The sequence below is a fragment of the Phalacrocorax carbo genome, chromosome 15 (genome assembly GCF_963921805.1).
Source record: "Phalacrocorax carbo chromosome 15, bPhaCar2.1, whole genome shotgun sequence".
Lineage (NCBI taxonomy): Eukaryota > Metazoa > Chordata > Aves > Suliformes > Phalacrocoracidae > Phalacrocorax > Phalacrocorax carbo.
Genome location: NC_087527.1, coordinates 16690009 through 16709307, shown reverse-complemented (window position 1 = coordinate 16709307; position 19299 = coordinate 16690009). Strand labels below are relative to the sequence as shown.

At 44.9% G+C, this 19299-nt stretch overlaps 1 protein-coding gene across 1 annotated transcript; it reads left to right on the top strand.

Annotated features, from left to right (window-relative positions):
* The first annotated feature begins 1854 nt into the window (after window positions 1-1854).
* Window positions 1855-18105, top strand: UBE2L3 (ubiquitin conjugating enzyme E2 L3). Its single transcript, XM_064466599.1, has 4 exons — window positions 1855-1991; window positions 9754-9849; window positions 13711-13897; window positions 17286-18105. Exons 1-4 carry the CDS (start codon window positions 1965-1967, stop codon window positions 17438-17440), a joined length of 465 nt encoding a protein of 154 aa, XP_064322669.1. The 5' UTR covers window positions 1855-1964; the 3' UTR covers window positions 17441-18105.
* The last annotated feature ends 1194 nt before the right edge of the window (window positions 18106-19299 follow it).

Genomic DNA, 19299 nt, shown 5'->3' with positions numbered 1-19299 from the left:
AGGGCATGAATAACTGTATTTTGAGGAGAAAATGTTTAGAGAATACTCCAAGACATATGGTAGTCTTAGAAAATTATGTAGTCAAATAAAAGGAGATGAAGGTATCAACAGAGTTTTGGCAAATGAAGAAATCAAGTTAATATCTGAAGCAGCTTGTTTCTCATATTTGTAGACATCTGGAAAATAGGTTGTAAGAGCTGTTCTTCCAAGTTACCATGGTATCAGGTATTTCTAAATTTCAGAAGCCTATAATCTGAACTAGCCTTGTATCAGATGTCAGCATTTTTAAACCTTCACCACCGGCATCCCACTTCAGCAGCACACCACGAATCCTCCGAGGCTCCGCAGCTTCTGTTTTCGCATAGCGGGTACCTGCCTGGCACGTGTGTAGCTTCTCCAGCCCGCCAGCACACGCTTGCCTCGCAGCTCTCTGCCACTTCCCCAGGAGGGCCTGCCTCTCCCATTTTCCGTTTCCTCTGGCTCCATTTCCCTTGAGTAAAATGGATGCGATACTCTCTAAATATCTAATAGAATAAAGCTAGCATAATATTAAACATCTTTCAAGATCATACTTATTTGCAAGCTATTTAATAATACCCATATGAAGTAGGTGAGTATGAAGTTGGTTCCTGTAGGTGCTGTATAGCTTACCTCATTAACAAATGTTAGGTGAGTTTTGGGGCAATAAGCACTATATTAATGCAAAATATTGATTATCAAATAGCTGTTCAGGGAATAATTTCAAGATGGCATACTAGAGTCCTGTGCGTCAGATTTAACAACTTTCGTTGCATTTTTACAAGTTATTGAAAGCCTCTCGCAATAACCACAGCATTTCCTTTTTCAGGTTGTCTGAGCCTGTAAAGCTTGTTTCAGAGCTTAGAACTGTTTCAGGTAACGGAAGCAGCTTTTCCATAGAACAGGTGTTGGATCAAGCGAGGACATCAACCTACACGAGGGAGGCGGAAAGGGGAAATAAGGCCGTGCATGGGCAGAGCAGGTCTTGGGGCAATTCCTGAGCGCGCTGGGTCAGCAGAGCATGTTTTAGGGAGCAGGTCAGGTGCCTGGACACAGGTGTCTGGTGGCATTTGGGACGTCATATCGCATGGTAACTTGTGTCCCACGCCGTATCTGCTAGCCCTGCATCTTGGATACCCTCAGGCACCTGAATGCTGGCTGGATGCCTATGGTTAGACAACCGCACTGCTCCTAGGGTGGTTGCTAGAGGCCAGCTGCTCTCCAGAGCAGTTACGATCAGAGCTCCATTGAAGAGCTGGGAAGCACACGGCAAATTGCCGTCTTGATGACTGCTGAGAGCGACGCCACCTCCTCCTCCACAGCGAGCTTTGCTCGCGATCGCGGCAGGGCCGGCCCAGCGCGTCTGGGGGTCCCGTGGGTCAGGCACCTCTTCTGGAAACGCCCCTCTCTCCAGAGCAGTTTAAGAAACTGAGAAATAAAGTTTGGGAAGGGCTCCGAGCGTGACGCGGGCTTCTTTGATAAAACCCGTGCCTACGGGCCGTTGTCTCCCTCGCCACAGGGGAGACGACGCTCAACGCGGCGCGATGCGCGGTGGATGCAAGAAGCCGCACCGGCATTTTAAAGCATTGATCGGTGCTTAGAAACCACGCTCGGACAAAAGCCTTCAGGGACACCGGAGGCGGGCGGGCAGGCGGCCGGCCTCCCCGGGCGGGCTGCCCCGGCGCGGGGGGCGAGCGGCGGCCCGCGCCCGCGGCTGCCCGGCTCTGAGGGGGCCGCGCTGCGGCCGGCGGGGCGGGGCGGGGCGGGCGCGCGGGGCGGGGCGGGGCGGGGCGTGGAGCCGAGCCCTGCCGAGCCGAGCCGAGCCTTGCCGAGCCGAGCCGAGCCGAGCGCCGCCGGCCCGGCCCGCCCCCGCCCCAGGAAGCGCAGGGCTTTAGCGCCCTGCCCGCCGCCGCCATGCATTGTGGGGCGGCAGCAGCAGAACCAAGATGGCGGCCAGCAGGAGGCTGATGAAGGTAACGGGCAGCGCCGCGGCGGGCAGGGCCGGCGGGCGGGCACTCCGCTCCGACCCGGCGGCGCTCCGGCGGCTCTCCGGCGGCGGAGGGGGGGGGGACGCCGCCGCGGCCGCGGCCCGGCCCCCTCCCCTGGGCGGCACGCCGGGCTGGAGCGGCCGGCGCGGGAGCCAGCCGGCACCTAGGCCGCGGCCGTGAGGGGCCGCGCCGCCTTCCCCGCCGCCGCCCCGGCGCCCCGGCAGCGCTCCGCAGGCCCCGGCCGCCGCCCGGCGCGGGGCGGGGGCGCTCGGCGGGCCGCCGCGGGCCGCCCCGTCCCCCTGCCCCGGGGGGCTCCCGCGGTGACTAAGCAAAGAGGAAGGCGCCGGGGGGAAGGAAGCGCGGCTGCCGGGACGCCCCGGCCCCCGCCCGCCGTCGGGGCGATCCCCGGGGCGGCCGCGGCGCGGTGCGGCCCTGCCCGCGGCGGTGGGGGGCTCGGCGGGGAAGCGCCCCCCCACCCCGCTGGGGGCTCCCCGCCCGCCCGCGGCGCGGAGCCTCCCCCAGGCGCCCGGGGACGAAGCGTCGCGCTGCCGCTGTTCCGGAGGGGAGCCCCTTCCTCGCGTGAGTAGGAGGGTTCTCGCTCTGAAACGCGGACCCGGGCTCAGAAGTTTTGGAGCGCGGACGGTACTTGTAAACCCGGCCGCCGCTGGGTTTTAACCAGGAGCGGGTATCGGTTACCGGCTTACCTTGCTCATTACCGGTATCGGCATTGCCTTGCTCACGTTTTGCTTGAGGAGGAAGGTACTTGTGAGAAAGAAAAGGATAACCGTTGCCCCCAAAGCATGCGAGTTCTTGTGTGTTGGGTATAATTGCCAGCTAACATTGCAAACCGTACGCGGTGGGGTTTGTCTAGGATGCGCATACGTAGTGGCGTAAAATTTAGTCATCTGTAAAATGCAATGGCAATACCCTGCAGTATTTGCATCTAAAGTGCCTGTAACGTAAATCAATGAGCCCTGTGAAATGTCGGGGAAAGACCCTGTAACTGTCAGGCAATGTTTTAGCCTCGTTAAAAAACCTGTCCCTGTGGGGCGCAACGTACCCGTGTGCTAGGATTTGACGGATATGTGGGCGATTCTGTTAAACTGAGTGTTTTGGTATTGGATTTGCACCTGGCTTCAAGGACACAGACGCCTAATAGGGCTGGGGTTTCACCGGCATGTGTAGATGGCAGGCTTTGAAGTTGCGTTTCCTTAATTGTGCCGATATCTAATTAACCATTGTAACTCAGTCATTTTTGGAGAAACCAGTAGCTCAGCAGTGCTTTCATAAGGCTGGTGGTGTTGTTTTAAATGCGTTATGGTGTGATTAAGAGTTAAATAGTTAATACATTGTGTGCAGAGTCATTCAGGTATATCAAATCAGTAGGCGTAAACCTTAATTGTCCTTAAGGATTGTCATGAGATGGCATTAATTTTTTTATTTCATTTTTGACAGCAGTTATGTTTTGTCACAGCTTTAGTGTCATAATATGGCTGTTGCTTTATACTCAAATAAGGTTCCCTTTAGTTTCATGTAGTAAACAACCACTTGATTTTATCGTTTTGTAAGGCAGCTTTTCTGCCTGTTCTGGAAAAAATCCATTAATCGTTCAAAAGCACATCACTACTACTCTGGTAGGAAAACAATATATTTCTAATTATTTTTTCTTTTTAAATTAAAAACAGAACATAAAAATCTGAAAGGCATGAAAAATTGTCCTTAATATCTGCAGTGCCTCTTGCTTTTCAGCCCCCCCACCGGCTCCACTATACTTCTAAAGTGTTAGTTAATACTTTAGTCTTTCACTAAAATGACGTAAAAATGGTATTTGACAACGTGACCTCTTTTTCTAGAAAAATGGTGTGGCAGTTGCTTTTCAGAGGGAGTGGTGTAGGAAGGAAGGAGACATTGATAACTTCCCTCTTACATTTTTACTTTCATTTTTATTGCCTGATGTTTGTGGGCTGTGCGTGTTTTATGCCAGTTCAAGAGCTGCGAGATGCTCTATCACACGGCTTGTAAAGGCTACTAAATAAGCGGTTACCTTCCTGCCTTTCGGCGAGCCGAGTCCGCCCAGCTGGCGTTGAGTTTTGCCATGCATCTTGGTAGGAGCAAGGTAGAGCTTCTGTACAGATGATGCAATCCGGCTTGCTGCAGCCTGATGTTCTGAAGGTCCAAGCTCACATGTGTATCAACCTAATATCATTATTTAAGTTCCAAATTCACAGATCCACTTTGAAAAGTCTTTCACTCTTCAAGTTTTGCAACATGGACGGGTCTGTGATGTGCCTTTCTCGGGGCTGTAGAATGATGAGTGATTATAACTAAAGGAAATAGAGTTTTTCAGTGTGTCACTCAATTATGTTTAAAATAATTTAGGATAAGCATAAACTGTCTTGTCTTTGAGCTGAATATCAAGTTTCTCTTTGGGAACTGAGAATAATCTCTGAACCTTTTATAGGTCAGATAAGGAAATGGGAATTGCTTTATTTTAAGGTCTTGCCAACATTTTGAAGTACTGCATTTTTTCTGGACTCATGTCATGCATCATAGTTACTCATATTAATCACAGTGGCTTAAAGAGCCTGGATGTAGTAAGTTCATAATAATGTGTTGTCTGCCTGTAGAAAACTGGGAGTACAAGTCTAGTTTCCACCTTCTGGGTAGAAATGGGTGTCCTTTTCAGGCTGTGGAAGCCGTTTGTATCCTTCAGTTCAAACACGTCCATGTGAAAGAAGTATTACAAATTTTGCCATTGTACTTGTACAGTTCAATTTTAAACATTTAGTCAAGTTATAACAAGAATAAGATTGTCTTATCTCCGGCTCTGTTGGAGCAAATTATATTTCCTAGGGCAAAGACCTTATTTATGGCCTGTTTTTGCAGAGCTTGGTACCGTCAAATACTCTAATTGAAGTTTTCTCTACTGATTTACAAACAATCAGCGGAGGTGTGCCCTTCCCAGGAGCACACCTAGGTTAGCAAAAAAGTGAAGTAAACATAGCTAATGAATCATATTTCAGCGACAGCTGAGGTGGAGTTTTGATCTATGAGCCACCACTACACCTCTTCAAAGAGCCACACTTGCCAGATCTTGACTCCTCATGAAATGTGAGAGGTGGGAATAAAGCAGTCTTTGTCAAGGATATGTCGTTATGGACGATCTCTCAGGGTAAAAACAGGCAAATATATTTAGGAAAGGATCTAAGGCTTCTCTTAAGGCAGCTACTTTGCTCCATGACCCTTTCTCGTAAAAAAGCAAGTTGTGTCCAGAGATGTACTGTCGGGAGCATAGATCCCCGAGAGGTGCCAGAGATAGCAATGAAATGCTTTCCACAGTTGCCCCCCGCTAATGTGAAACAAGGGGTTTCCACGCGAGATCCGCAGCTAAACGCTACGCGGAGAGGCAGCGGGTGGCGGCAGAGGGAAGGCTGCCCGGGCGCCGGGCGGTCGGTACGTACTGGGTGGTGCAGCAACACCCGGCACTGAGGCGCACCTTCGGCGGGCGTCTCGGGAGTGTGTGAGAAGGGCGTCCTGTCCCACGCGTGGAGCGACTCCCTTCTGCGTTATCTGCGACAGGGTCGAGCGAAGGTGTCTGTAAGATCCGTGCTTTTGTTTCCTGGATTTTAGATGATCACAAGTATTTTTAGTATTAAAAACTGAAAACAGATTTAAAGAGTAAATAACACTTCGCATACAAAGTGAGGTACATAGGCAATTATTTTAATCTTACTGGTTTTACTCTGTTTCCATAATTGCATAGTCAAACGTTTATGCAACTGTTGAACTCGATGATAAAATGCAAACAAGGCCACACCCAGGTACCTGCTGCAGATGGCCTGCAATCTCCAGGATGCTGTGGTCTTGTAAACACCAAGGCCCTTCCAAGCAAAGGGGTTTTAAACAGCTTTGGTATTTGAAAAACAATTGTAAATTGACCCAAGCACCGGTTGTCAGTAACGGGAAATGTGGCTTTGAGCAACGTATGACTGTCCTTACGCAGAAGCGGGAACACTGATTCATTTTCCCCTTTTGAAACTGAGAATTGACAAAAGGATTTTTATTCAAATGAAAATAGTTTGCCAATAAGTAGCTTTACTCAGTAAGTAAAAGATATGTGAATATACAGGGTTGTAAGAGAAGAGAAGGCTGAGGGGGGATTTTATCAATACCTGTAAATATCTGAAGGGCGGGTGTCAGGGGGATGGGGCCGGGCTCTTTTCAGTGGTGCCCAACGCCAGGCCAAGGGGCCACGGGCACAAGCTGGAACACGGGAAGCTCCCCCTGAACATGAGGCCAAACCCCTTCCCTGTGCGGGTGCCAGAGCAGGGGCACAGGCTGCCCAGAGAGGCTGTGGGGTCCCTTCCCTGGAGACATTCACCCCCCGCCTGGACGCGGCCCTGTGCCCCTGCTCTGGGGGTGCCTGCTCACGCAGGGGTGGGATGGGGTGAGCTCCAGGGGGCCCTGCCAGCCCCTACCGTGCTGGGATTCTGTAATGTTGCAGGGGAAACGTAATAATAGTTCTTATAAGAGCTAGAATTTGTTTGGATTTTGGTTGGGTTTGTGTTAGTTTGGGTTTCTTTAAACAAAATTTGATTTTAAGGTCCTTTAATGCTTCTCTGTACTCTACGAGATTCAGAAAGTAAAACTGGCCAGTTCCTTATCAGTGTCTTGGACCCTGTTTAACTTTGTCACGCTTCTCTTAGAGACTGTATTTATAGATAGGTAAACATCAACTGTAAACAGTAGAGAGACATGGTTAAGAGTTATTTCAGTAGACTACTTCTTCGTGTATTTAACAGCATTTTGGACTTGATGCAGAAGTTACTGAAGTCAGTGTGAGCTTTTACACTTATTCCTATATTCCCGGGTGACGTTCTTACTAGTGTTTCTTCCCTGCATTTTCCAGTCTGGCTTGTTTGGTTTTTTTTTGAGAAGTCCCAGAACTTGAAAGAGGCATGGGTAAGAGTTGCAGTTAAAAATACTTACTACAGTTTAAGCTGATGCCACTTTCTTTTCTTTTTAATGTCAAACATTTAATTTTTGCTTTGAACAGCACAAATTATTACACAATATTGAAAATCAAAATCGTAACTCCTTATTGATTATATATGAGAGGGAGTATGTACTTTCATGACTACCTTCAGCATTATACCTGAGGATCAGCTATCACCTCTGAAACGGTTTTCTCCGTTTCGTGTGCTGTATGTAACACTCCCCCCGAACATATCCAAACTACAAACATCACGTCTCAAGAGAGCCTGTGAAGTAAGACGGCATTTCTGTTTTACAGATGGGGGAACCGGTGCAGCAAGGTCACGTGCAAGGTTGATAACAGTGTGGGGAATGGGAGACTGATTGAAATTCTTACTGCAGTCTTCCAACCTTTAGTTACGCTCCTCCTGTGCTCCTTTAATTATGTTACTTGACAAAATTAAGGGGAGGAGGACAAGAAAAGGAATTAATCTATTTACTGTCTGCCTAGACTCTTAAGTATTATTTTGAAATAAATATCTGGACTATATCCTTTTACCTCATAAAGTAACTTTTGTCCCCTTGGAGTTGCTCAAGTTAAATGCAGTATTAACTTCTAATCTGTGCTGTTCGAAAGTATTTAGCAGCTCATTTGCTTTTTTAACAGTAGGTTTACACTGTAGCTGCATCTGCCTCTGTGTCTGAGGCAGTTAGGTCTTTATTATGGGTTTTGGCTGGGTTTTGGGGGGGGGGGGGGGGGGGGGGGGGGGGCCCAAAACCAAACAACGCACCCCTCTCCAACCCACAAGTTGTGAATGCTGAATCTCCTAATGCTCCTGATGCACTAGACACCGAAAGCCTGACTTCCAAGTGTAGTATTGCATTGTATTTGTGGGGATAGTAGTGTGAAAGAAAAGCTGTTTGTAAATAGATCTAACATGGAATTGACTCATTTGCAGTGGAGTATAAAACCTGAAACACTTCTAGTATAAGAAAAATAACTTATTGTGTAAATTGGAACCCGTCTGAAGCGCATGGTCCAGGCAAGTCCTCTGCTAAGGTAGGCTTGATTCCCCGTGACCCCCGCAGTCACGCCTGTGTGTGAGGAGAAGAATTGCCTGCCTTATCCCCATCTATTCGCTTTTTCGGCTGTCAGCTGCTACAGCAGGACCTGAGGCAGCAGCAGGAGAAGCACAGCATATAGTCCTGATACACTGCAGTGATTTACCACCTTTTTGGTTTTGAAACTGAATTCCTGCAAAGGCTTCGCATATCAGTCTAAAGAGGAAGATGTCCTGAATCATTTTCTGCTAGTTCACTAGTGTCTTCTAGGCTGCTTAATCCCCTCTCTCATGTGGTGGGCTTGAGGGAAAATGGGGAGCAATTTGCGTATTTGTTTTAAACTTTTCTTTGCCTTCATACAAAGTTTTACAATTTTGTAATGATCTCTGTACGGGATTCTTGCATTTCTTAATTCGGCATCGAATTTTTTACCTGAATCTAATTATAAAATGTAGGTGTTTAATTTTCCAGTAATGTGAAGCCATGCTTTTCTAATTTGTTTTATTAGCTTAATAACATACCTGAATCGTAGAGTCGTAGCCCTCCCTTTTTGTGTGTCTGGGCCAGAAGCTGTGTAATGCTATCAGCTGAACCTGGGATGAAAGCTTCTGCAGGGAAGCCACGCTCCCACTGGGACATTATGGGGAGACTTCCCTTGTACGTGTAACGTTTTTAATGCAGTAACTAGGAAAATGGGGTTAGACAGTTTTTTTTCCTTGCTTCAGAGTGAAGGTGCTTGTGATGCCTGTTTATTCATGCTGAACTACATGCTGGTTAATCAGCTTATTTTGTTCCCAATGTTTGATATGTTGCATCTAGTGTGGAATGGGATTTATCCCTCCTATGTGCTGTGGAGCGGTGGTTTGCCGGGACCTCGCAGCTCTGTGCGTGTGCGGAGCGAGCCGCTCAAAGCGCTGTGCTGTTCCAGGGAGCAGTTGCTACACCAGGGCTTATACGGAGTTCTAAATACTAAAATGCCTAAACACTTGTTCTGATGATACCTGCATCACTACCTGGTCAGAAATGGTTTGACTGGTGATTGGCGCAGAAAGATACCTCTCTATAGCTGTAGTCCTCTTGAGCAAGGTATCTTAATGTATACTGTTAACTGTGAGGTACAAAACAGAGATGAATCTGTATCTTCTCAAGTTATTGGTCTAAGAAAGGCTGGTTTGGCTTAGATTGATATTTTTCTGGGCTTGCATCAATTTAAGTTGGTAATGCAGGAATTTGTTGACTTTCAGTTGAAATGATTGGCCTGTTCAGGGACCTTATCTGTGTTTAAAACGGTTTTGAAATAATTTGTCCAAATCACTATTTCCCTTCAGATAAGCCCTACCATGCACTTTCTGCGCTTCGCAGAGTTATCAACAGTCTGTTTGTTACCGAAGGCACTGATTTGCATTTGAGATAAAAACATTTTTAAATGTACTTTTTAAATGCTTCTACTTCATGTGTCTGTCATGATGGTAATAACAAGGTATGTTCATATTTTTGTGACATACCAAAAAATGTTTTTAATACCTTGTCTCAGAATCTTACTTCTCACAGTTGCAAAATTTTCTTCATTTGTGTGGGTTGCTACCACTAAAACCTCAAGCTTGTTTAACATTAAAGGAACCCGTGTTGACCTCTAAGCATTTTGAAAAATAAATATGAACATCCTGCTTATGCTTTACCAACTTACACTTACACTTTGCTTCCTTTTCAGGAGCTTGAAGAAATCCGCAAATGTGGAATGAAAAACTTCCGTAACATCCAGGTTGATGAAGCTAATTTATTGACCTGGCAAGGGCTTATTGTTCCTGTGAGTATAGACTACTCCTTATTCTAATGAGCTTTAAAATAAAATGAGGATCATTTGTATCTCATAAATCCACAGTTTAGTAGTGCTGCTGGTGACTGTTAGATAAGTTTTACACCCTGACGAGAATCTCTCTTATAAAACCTGGCTTTCAGAGTGTGGGTTTGCGCAGAAGGTAGCTGTTTGTAAATACAGTGTAAGTTTCTACAGATCGTACTGCAGCATCCTAAACATACCCTGGGCAGTGAAGTGTGGTCCTGGATTTCATTCTTGTGTCTCTTAAGATGTCTTGTGTAATCTTCCTGTCTCATTATACTTGGCTGTCTTCTGTGCTTTGCTTTATCGAATTCTGATAATGCTAGTAGGTGCTCCCTATAACCAGTGTGAAGAAAAATCCATACGTAATTGAAGGGGTTCTGCGCCGCTCTGACCGATTCCTGCCTGGGCGCTTCGCGGGGCCGTAGCTGGCGAGAGCGGTGGATGCGGCGGTGGCTCCGGGTTACTTGGGAGAGGTGTTGGAAGGGGGAAGCAAATGAAGTTTGTAGTTTATTACGTTAAGCTAAACCTACAAAACCTACGTTATTGTAGGAAAAAGCCTGAGGTATAAAATATTTTGTTTACTCCTTAACAGAGTTTTTAAGTTGACTAGATCTGATTCTAGGGTGAAATTGAGTATTGGGGAAAAGTTTGATCCAAGGAAACGGTTTGGATTTTCATAAGTGAGCTCTTTAAAAGAAAGCCTCTTTATTTAGGCATTAATTAACGGAAGGGGAGAAAAAAGAAATCACTTGAATTTTTTTAAAGCACTGCCATATTTTAAGAGAATGTTTAATAAAAGTAGATAACCCCTGTATTAGTCAAATAGAGAGGGATTTGTTGTTAAGGGGAAAGCACGAAATCCAGTATGTTGAATTCCTTGGTTGAAAGACACTTGGATTTTCACCTCCTTTATGTTCCATGGCCATAGCTCATGCTCCCTCTGTTACATGAGCTACTTTTGAGTCTGCAGCAATGGAAGCTGTGGCACTAGGGTGTCTGTTCTGCTTTTCCTCAGGTGCTACCTAAAACGTCTCTCAACCACTGTAAATGTCTTTCAATTACGAGACTTTGAAGCATCTCTTTAGCAGTGCCTCTGCTTTGTTAGTAGGGGACCCTTCCCAAATTCCGGTCACACAGGCTGAGATAAGGGCTGGGCTTCTGCACTTTAAATACTGTAGAATGCATCTGGTTTACTCTTTGCTTATATTCCTGCAAGTAATTCCTCTGAGTGGTTGAGGCTACTCTTGCAAACAAAGCAAGTGGGATTTGACACTGAAATTTGGTAGAGCTGAGACAATACACTTTAATGAGCCACTCTGATAGTTGTCATTTGCGTGTACCAGTTCGCTGCTTTGATAATACTCCGAAGCAGTATCGGGTTGGTACATATGACTAAAAGCAAAACACCAAAATCCTTGTTTATTCCTGTTAAAATTAGCAGTATGTGGTGCACAGCATCTATTTTTAACAGTTTCTGCTCACCAGAGTATGAGTGTCAGTGTTTGTTTTGCAAAGGTTCACATCATCACGTGTTTAAATGTTGTTGCAGTGAACTATGCTTCATACCTGCCCTTTAGTTGATAATGTGCCCTGTTATGAGGGAAATAGCCTTAAATTTGCTACACGCATAGTTCAGAGGGAATTTGACCCTGAAACTACACTTCCTGGAGTAATAAAGTGTTGTGTGGTACGTGTTCAGGGAGTAGTGTGTAAACTTTTTTTAGCTGTTGCAATGCTGGAGTTGATGGCTTAAATATGTAATACACAAGCTGGTTGCAAGTTTCGGGTTTTTTTGCTGAGTTTTTGCCTTTCCAGTTTTACAGGCTGTTTCCATTTTAGAAAATGTTCTTACTTAGGGTTTAAAGACACATAGCTCCTACTCGAGTAGGACTAACCAGTTCCTGATTATTAAACTATAACTAGGCATTATTTTGGTCAACTTCTTCATGAAGGTGTGAAAGATACAAAGACTAATATTTTTAACCGCATTAGTACAAAATTACTGTGAAAGATACTGCTGTAAAAGTTTTGGTTGTAGGTAAGGTATTTTGTTCCTCAGAGTGACGGTTAGTTTTTAAGGGTGTTTGCTCAGTTGCGAAGCAGACAGAAGATAGCTTGTCACCTCCTTCTGCTGCTCTAAATCATAGAATAAGGTCGTTTTTGTACTGTATGTTGACAGTCCCGTTTTGATGTTGAAATCAAACAAATAGTGTACCTTTTCATCTACCCTGGGCTCCTTGCTCTTGTAAGAGGTACTGTTGGTGTACTATGAATTTCACATCACCTTATCAGAGCAGCTTGCTATGGACAAACTTTTGTGGAACAAAAATACTCCAGGTGAATGTGAGTTGTGTTTGTTGTTTGTTTAGCATTTATAATTCTGACTCTCTCCCTTGCCATTGTCAGAATAAATATAACAAGTTACTGGAAACTAATTGCTTGGATATTCTGTGTTTAGTCTATTTAAAACATGAGCAACCCTTTACGTACATTTTTGGTTCAATTTATTGGTGAGTTATAGCAAAGAACTATTATGACTGACAGTCAAGCAGAAAATGGATGTTTTTAAGCCAGGTCAGTTCCTGCATCAGTTCACTGAACAGCCTTGCAAATTATAGCATGTGCTGGAGGTAAGAACGAGCGAGCCATGGCAGGAGAGGGCACTAACTGCTTAAGTCGTCACCACCACCACAAGTTATTTGTTAAACTTCCAAAGCTTTTAGGATTGCTTGGATAAAAGGTGATTTTTGGTTTTTTTTAAAGCCACTCTGGTTACTTCTTCCCTTAACAGCAAAAATTATGCTGTATTTCCTAGAAACACACAACCACACTTCTCCATATGGATGAAACTAAAATTAAATCTTTTCTGTTGAATAATATTTTAATAGAACACTCCCCACCCCCAAATATTGCTAAACCTTTAACTTCTGGAGTGGGTTTGATTGCAGGCGCTCATCCTTTGCCTCTTGTTCCCAGAGTGTTTGGAAAGACTCTGTGCCATAGTTACTGTTTTCAGTGCAGAATGGTATTTTCAAAAGCTTTAAATGCAGCAGTGATTTATTTTTTTCTCCTTCTGCAGTCAGTATTCGAAGCAGTACCAATAGCCTCACAGGTTTTCTAAATGAGATTCTGGGCATTGTTGTTTCTGTTTCAGTATGAAGAACTACTTTGCTTATTTCATGGTTCTCTCATCATGCTCCTTCAGAAATGAGCTGATAAGAGTGGGTGCTAAAACTGCATACAAATTCAGAATGTCCGCATCAGCCGACGCAGTGAATATCTATCTTTAGCACCAATGAACGCTCAGCAGATTTTTGTGTAGTCAGCACAAAAACATTCTTGGAACGTACAGGGGAAATCTGACAAATCAACTTGCTTTGCTGTTCGTACCACCATGTTGTGAGACACACAAAATAACTAGGTTTAGAGAAACCAATTTCCCTTGTCAGGCTTCCTGTTTGTATCTCGGAAAGGGTTTGCAGTGCTGTTTTGAAATACAAGGTTGGAAATAAAACTGCTTATTAGATGGGACCTTGAGCTTGGAGAATGTGGGATTGGATGCTTTCTTGCCAGTAGGAATGTCAGCCAGCTTCAGAACAGTGGTAATCTGCTTTTTCCAGGGTGAATATGAATGTTGTAGAGGTTGTATTGCCTCTCTTACCACATAGGTTTTGATGTTTCCCTACACATAAACATGGCCACGTGTCTTGGAAGAAAGAGCCATTAAAAGAGGTCATTTGATAGTTGGAAGTCCAGAGCATGCTTTTTCTTAACTGTGTCTGTTGGAATAGGCCAGATTCCTGACATTCTGCCTTCTTGTTGCAGGACAATCCTCCATATGATAAAGGAGCCTTCAGAATCGAAATCAACTTCCCGGCAGAATATCCATTCAAACCTCCTAAGATTACATTTAAAACAAAGATCTATCATCCTAACATCGATGAAAAGGGGCAGGTTTGTCTGCCAGTAATTAGTGCTGAAAACTGGAAGCCAGCAACCAAAACTGACCAAGGTAGGACTCCATGGGGAGAAAGAACTGGATATTGAGAAACTTTGTGTTAAATTTAAAGCTAATGGCACTTCAGCTTGTCAGCTGGTGGCTGCGCCTATGGTACATTCATTGTTGTAAGGTTTGTGTCGTGAATCACACGCGAGCGCGGTGTGGCAATGCTTTTGGAATGTCATTTCATTGTTGCAACGTAAGGTGATGACACTGGTGTGTGGCACGTCACCTCCAGGAAACCACAAACTCTGCGTGACGGAAGAGTTTGTTTAAGGTAGTGGCCTCGGCGTACTTAAATTCTGGTGGTAGTTTGTGTGGGGGTTATTTTGTGTTTCTTTTTAAGCAGTGACTTTATAATCCGGAAGTGTTCATTACATTCCTGGATGTTTGAAATAACAGGTCTAAAACCTCATGGCTTTGTACATTTTATAATCTCTGCCACGTGGTTCAGTGATTTGAACGTAAGGTTTGAAATGTCTGTGGAGGCATAAACAAACATGACGTCGTAACACAAGTTAACTTGTTCTTAAAAGTGGCTACTGTGAGGCTTACTGTGTAGAGTGTCTTTGGATGTGAAATATTTCCAGGAAAAAAGTTCCGTGGGGCTCTGTGGTAGACTGAGAGTGTGACCGGAGTAGGCTTTTTCTGTTGTTGCTGGGGTGAGAACTTCATGTTTTCTGGCAGGTGATGATTAGTTTGATATTAAGCTTTTATTATTGTACATCTAGAGAGAGCAAACATTCGTGCAAAACCGGTGTGTTTTCTAATAACGTTAATTCACATGAGTGGCAGTTTAGTCCAGTGCAAGAGCTTCAGTGACACTGAAGTATCTTGCTCTGTAGAAGAAAGTATTTCCTTCTTCCAGGCTCCTCTTTAGGGTTGTTTTCACTTGAACTGTGCTCCTGACAGTAAGCAAAGCTGCATTAAGATTTCTTTTTTCTGTGTACTTCTGTATGCTAAAAAAACTACTTACAGTTTGCATGTTCTTGCCCCAAAGACAAAACAGGAAAATTCCTGTAGCCGTTTCAGGAAAACCCAAGCGGTTGAATGTTGGAGAGCAGAGGTGGCAGCAAAAAGAACCTGCTAAACTCAGGTCAGCGAGGATCTTATGATTTGTTGTTGATTTATCCTGGATTATACACGAGAGAGATCCTTGGGAGAGATGAAATGGAGACTACACGTAGAAGGTTTCTGTTAACACCTTAGCAGTCGTCTTAATCTGATGAGCCTTCTCTAGTTGAGTAAAGGAAGGACACATCCCCACCTGGCTTGAAATGCAAGTTGGCATCAGTTGGAACTATGGGAGCAACTGTTCGCATGCAGGAAATAAGTGTCTCCCTGAGAAAACGGGAATTGCTACTTATCTGAGAGAGTGAATAAAAACTATCTCAAAATCAGAATTTGGAACAAATCCCGGGTACCAAAACATTGCAGAGCTCTCACTTTCTGCTGGTCTGTGGTCTTCTGTTTGTCTTTCAACTCTTCCTTCAAGAACTCATTTTAGCATCGACATCTGCTATTACTCCTCTGTTGCATGAACCTGCAACAGTGTTGTTGGAGCCCTGGCTAAGTGTCTGCTCTGCTCCTCTGTCTCCAGAGCTCTTCTGTGCCGAAAAATGAACCTCAGTCTGTTGCTGCTTGGGCCTTTCTCAAGGAAATGATGCAATGTTACTAGTAGAGCATCAAAGTGATTGGGTTTGATCAGTTGGGCGTCGAGAAAGCAGAGATTAGGTTAATCCAAAGTCATTAACTCACCTCTTATGTACTAAAGATGCATCTTACTGCTGTACTTTTTATTAATTTATGTTTAATATTAAAACAGGGTGCTGGTGTAGTTCTAAATGCTGTGGATATTGAGGCAACTCATGTTATGACAATCCAAGTTTTTTCTGGCTTGCGTATTTAAAAAAACTTAGTAACACAGCAACACTTTCTCTGCGCTGTTTTAGCCCGTGTTACTGAGTGAAAAGGGACGGTCACATGGAGTATTATTGCTTGTTTCGTAGGTGGTCGGTAATATGATGGCAGTTGTCCTAAGTCCAGGACTGGTGAGTTACTGTGAAGGAAGCGAATATCAATTCTAGGTTCCTTAGTTTGTTGCAGTTCAAACTCTGATTTGTGGTAAGGAATGTTGCTGTTTGGCAGTACAGCGACAGGTGTACTTCTCTGGATTTTGAGTATCCGTTCCCGTCGGGCAAGGGTGGAAAAGAGTATGAGCGTGTGAGATTGCTCGGACAGAAGCCGCTCTGGTGCTCTGGCATCTACTGCAGTGACAAGTATTGTAAGAACTGACACTGCAAAACCAGGGAGAATCCAGTTAAACTGCGAAGTGGCAGCTTCAGAACGAACTGTAGGCTCTGACCTCGTGCGCAACACGCAGCCGCGCTGCGGAGCTCCCTGCTGCTGGGCGGCGCAGGCCGATGCCAGCGCCTGCGTGGGCTCAGGAGGCGGCAGCTGGCTCGAGCGTGCGATGCACGAAGCTAACAGTTTTGTTACACTTGCTTTAAAAGCTCGCGGGTGCTGCTTGAGGTAAGGTTGGGCTACCCAGAGTAACACCAAACGGAATATTGTTAATATTGTCGTACGGCGAAATGCTTTTTCTGTGTACCCGTGCTCTGTAGCCTCGCCCGGTTACGCGTGTACCTTCTTGTGGATGGATAGGAGAACCGATTGTTGTGACCTGTCTCGCTTTAAACGGAGGTGAGAATGGATATGGGAAAATGGATGTCGTCGTGGTACGCGAGGTTCCCTGCACAAATGTCAAGTACAGTTCAGTCATTCTAAGAATGACATTTCCTCGGGGGGCTGCAAACAGAGGGGTGACAAGCACCTTGCAGTCCTCATCCACCTTTGCTCCGTGTAGCGCTACTGGTGGATGCACTGGGCAGTTCAGAATAAAGGGAGGAATGGCCTGCTGTTGAGAGGGGAAGTAAGAGCCAGAACAACAAAGCTGAAAAACGGTTTCCAAAAGCAGGCCCAGCTACACCCGCACCGTCGAGGCAGGTGGTGGGGAAAAAGGCTTCTTGATGGAAAGTCCTTCTTTACCTAATCCCTTTTAGGCCAACTTGTCTGCGGAACTTAGTTTCTTTCTTAGCCCTCGGAACTATTTCAGAGAGGACGCCAGTTACATGGGAGATAACTGTAGTGCATTTTGGTCTCTATTCAAGTTGATTTTGTTTACAAATACGATTTTCTGGTATTCAGTCACGGTCATTGAGCTAAATCTTGGCATATTGCTATAGCTTATTCATGCTCTGCTTTTGAAAAGACCCTAGGTTTATGGGGAGGTATTTAAATGCAGTTAAAGCTCTTTTCTTGCTGGGGAATTTTGCTTATGTTTTGATTTTTAAAAATTAACCATCTTGGTCTCTGACAGTATTTATACTTCTTTTGACAGTAATCCAGTCCCTCATAGCACTGGTGAATGATCCACAGCCCGAGCATCCCCTTCGGGCTGACCTAGCTGAAGAATACTCTAAGGACCGTAAAAAATTCTGTAAGAACGCTGAAGAGTTTACAAAGAAATATGGTGAAAAGCGACCAGTGGACTAAAAACTGACACAGTTGATGTCAGCAACGTATGATAGAAGATCGGAGCAGTGCATTTGAGACACCCCGTAAAGCAGGACTCTATGGAAAATTGACAAGTGCCACCTTTCGGTGTAAACTTGTGGCTGTTACTAACTTTCTACAGTTTTCTTAATCAAAAGTGGGCTAGGTAACCAGTAAAGAAAGGATTAAAATTTAAGATGTTCTAGTTCTGCTTTCTTTGTTTAAAAATCACTGCTTCAATATACTTTAAAGTATGCTGTTTTCTTTTTCTTGTCAGAATTTATCAAAAATATCTTAGACTTATATTCTGCCCTTAAATTGAAAAGGTTGTCGCTGTCATTTCTTATTTTTCCTTGCAGTTCCCGCTATCTTGAGTTCATTTAATTCTTCATTGAATTTTATTCCCTTCCCCAAACTGATGTCTTAGGAAAAAATATCCCAGTTCTGGCAGAAAATGATTGAGTGTTTGGCAGTTTTGTTTACTCTTCTTTCTAAATGTTGCACTGTGCTTTGTGGGACTTGTTGCAAGTTCCCCTGAACTTCAGTTTGTAACATAATAAACAAAAACCACACCAACCCCACAAAAACAATCAGAAGTAATGTCCAGGTATTATGTAAATCTGGCTGATGTTACCACAAAATGTTTATTAAACGGGGAAACCCAAGTTTTTGTGTGCGTCATTGAATTAAAATACAGCTTATGTCCTGCTTTTGGAAAAATTTGGAAAAAAATTCTGTAGCAAATGAGTAGTGGAATGTGATTACAAACTTCTGTCACTTCTGTTCTTAATACCTATGCAGAGCAGCGAGGAAAACGTGCACAGAACAACATTGCAACCCGTTTAGCAGAGTTTCAGAGACTGGGGACCAAGAGGTACCACCGTGCTAAACTGTGTTTGAGGTAAAAGTCGGTGTTTTGGAAATGATAGCTTGAATTCGAGTACTAAATCTGACAGCACCGCTAGTCATCTTAGAACACTTTTCCACCAGAATGCGTAAGAAGCGCCTGTGCTTTATGGGATGGCACTCGCGCCGCTTCCCAGCCCCCTTGCTGTACAGTTCTTGTCGAAAAGGGCACGAGAGGAGGATTAAGCAATAAGCTGTACTGGAGTACGCTTTGACTGCTGATCTGTGTTCTGAAACACGCAGGTTAGATGGCTTAATGAGTACTTCAGGTATCATTCTGTCACTCTCACCTGCTCAGGCAGAGCTGTTCTCCCTGTGCTCCAGGGCACACCTACCTGTGCATGCTGAAGGAAGCCCTTTCTGCTCAGAGCTGAGCATCCTTTACTGTGTCCCCGCTCTTCTCCCAGCTGCTTGTCTGTCTGCCCCGGTCCAAAGTGTGATCGTAGCTCCACAGTCAAACTGCCATACAGTCACGCTGCTGTCTCTTCCCCGCCTGTCCCACCCGGGCATGTTGTTGAGCAGGTGGCTCTCCAGAATTCCCAGGTATCTGCAGTACGTGTTGCTTTGTGCAGGAAGTTGAATTAGGAAGTCCCTCGCACCCAGGTGGCTGGCTGTACTCCCAGATTCAGTTTTAGCACAGCCTCTGCAACCTTTCAGAACTAGTGTGTCGAGCAGCAGGTCTCGCTGGGTTTTAATGTCTTGCATATTTGCTACTTCTTTATTCATCCCTCCCATCCAGCTTTCACTTCCGATCTAGTGTAAACAATGACAGCCCAGTACCTCACCTCTGTTGAAAGTAAATTTTTTTTGTAAGTTAGGGAGCTAAGAAATTTTATGTTTAAGTGTTCTTAGACAGATTCATTGGCAGGTAAATAAAGTTAAACCACATTCACCTTATTTACAGAAACTTGCATTTCCTAAGTGTTTCCAGGCTTGCGAGAGCACTGTCTATT

Coding starts and splice junctions, on each gene's coding strand:
- UBE2L3 (XM_064466599.1), top strand. CDS start 1,965: ATGGCGGCCAGCAGGAGGCTGATGAAG. Junction 9,850..13,710: donor GGCAAGGGCTTATTGTTCCT/GTGAGTATAGAC, acceptor TTCTTGTTGCAG/GACAATCCTCCATATGATAA. Junction 13,898..17,285: donor AGCAACCAAAACTGACCAAG/GTAGGACTCCAT, acceptor TTCTTTTGACAG/TAATCCAGTCCCTCATAGCA.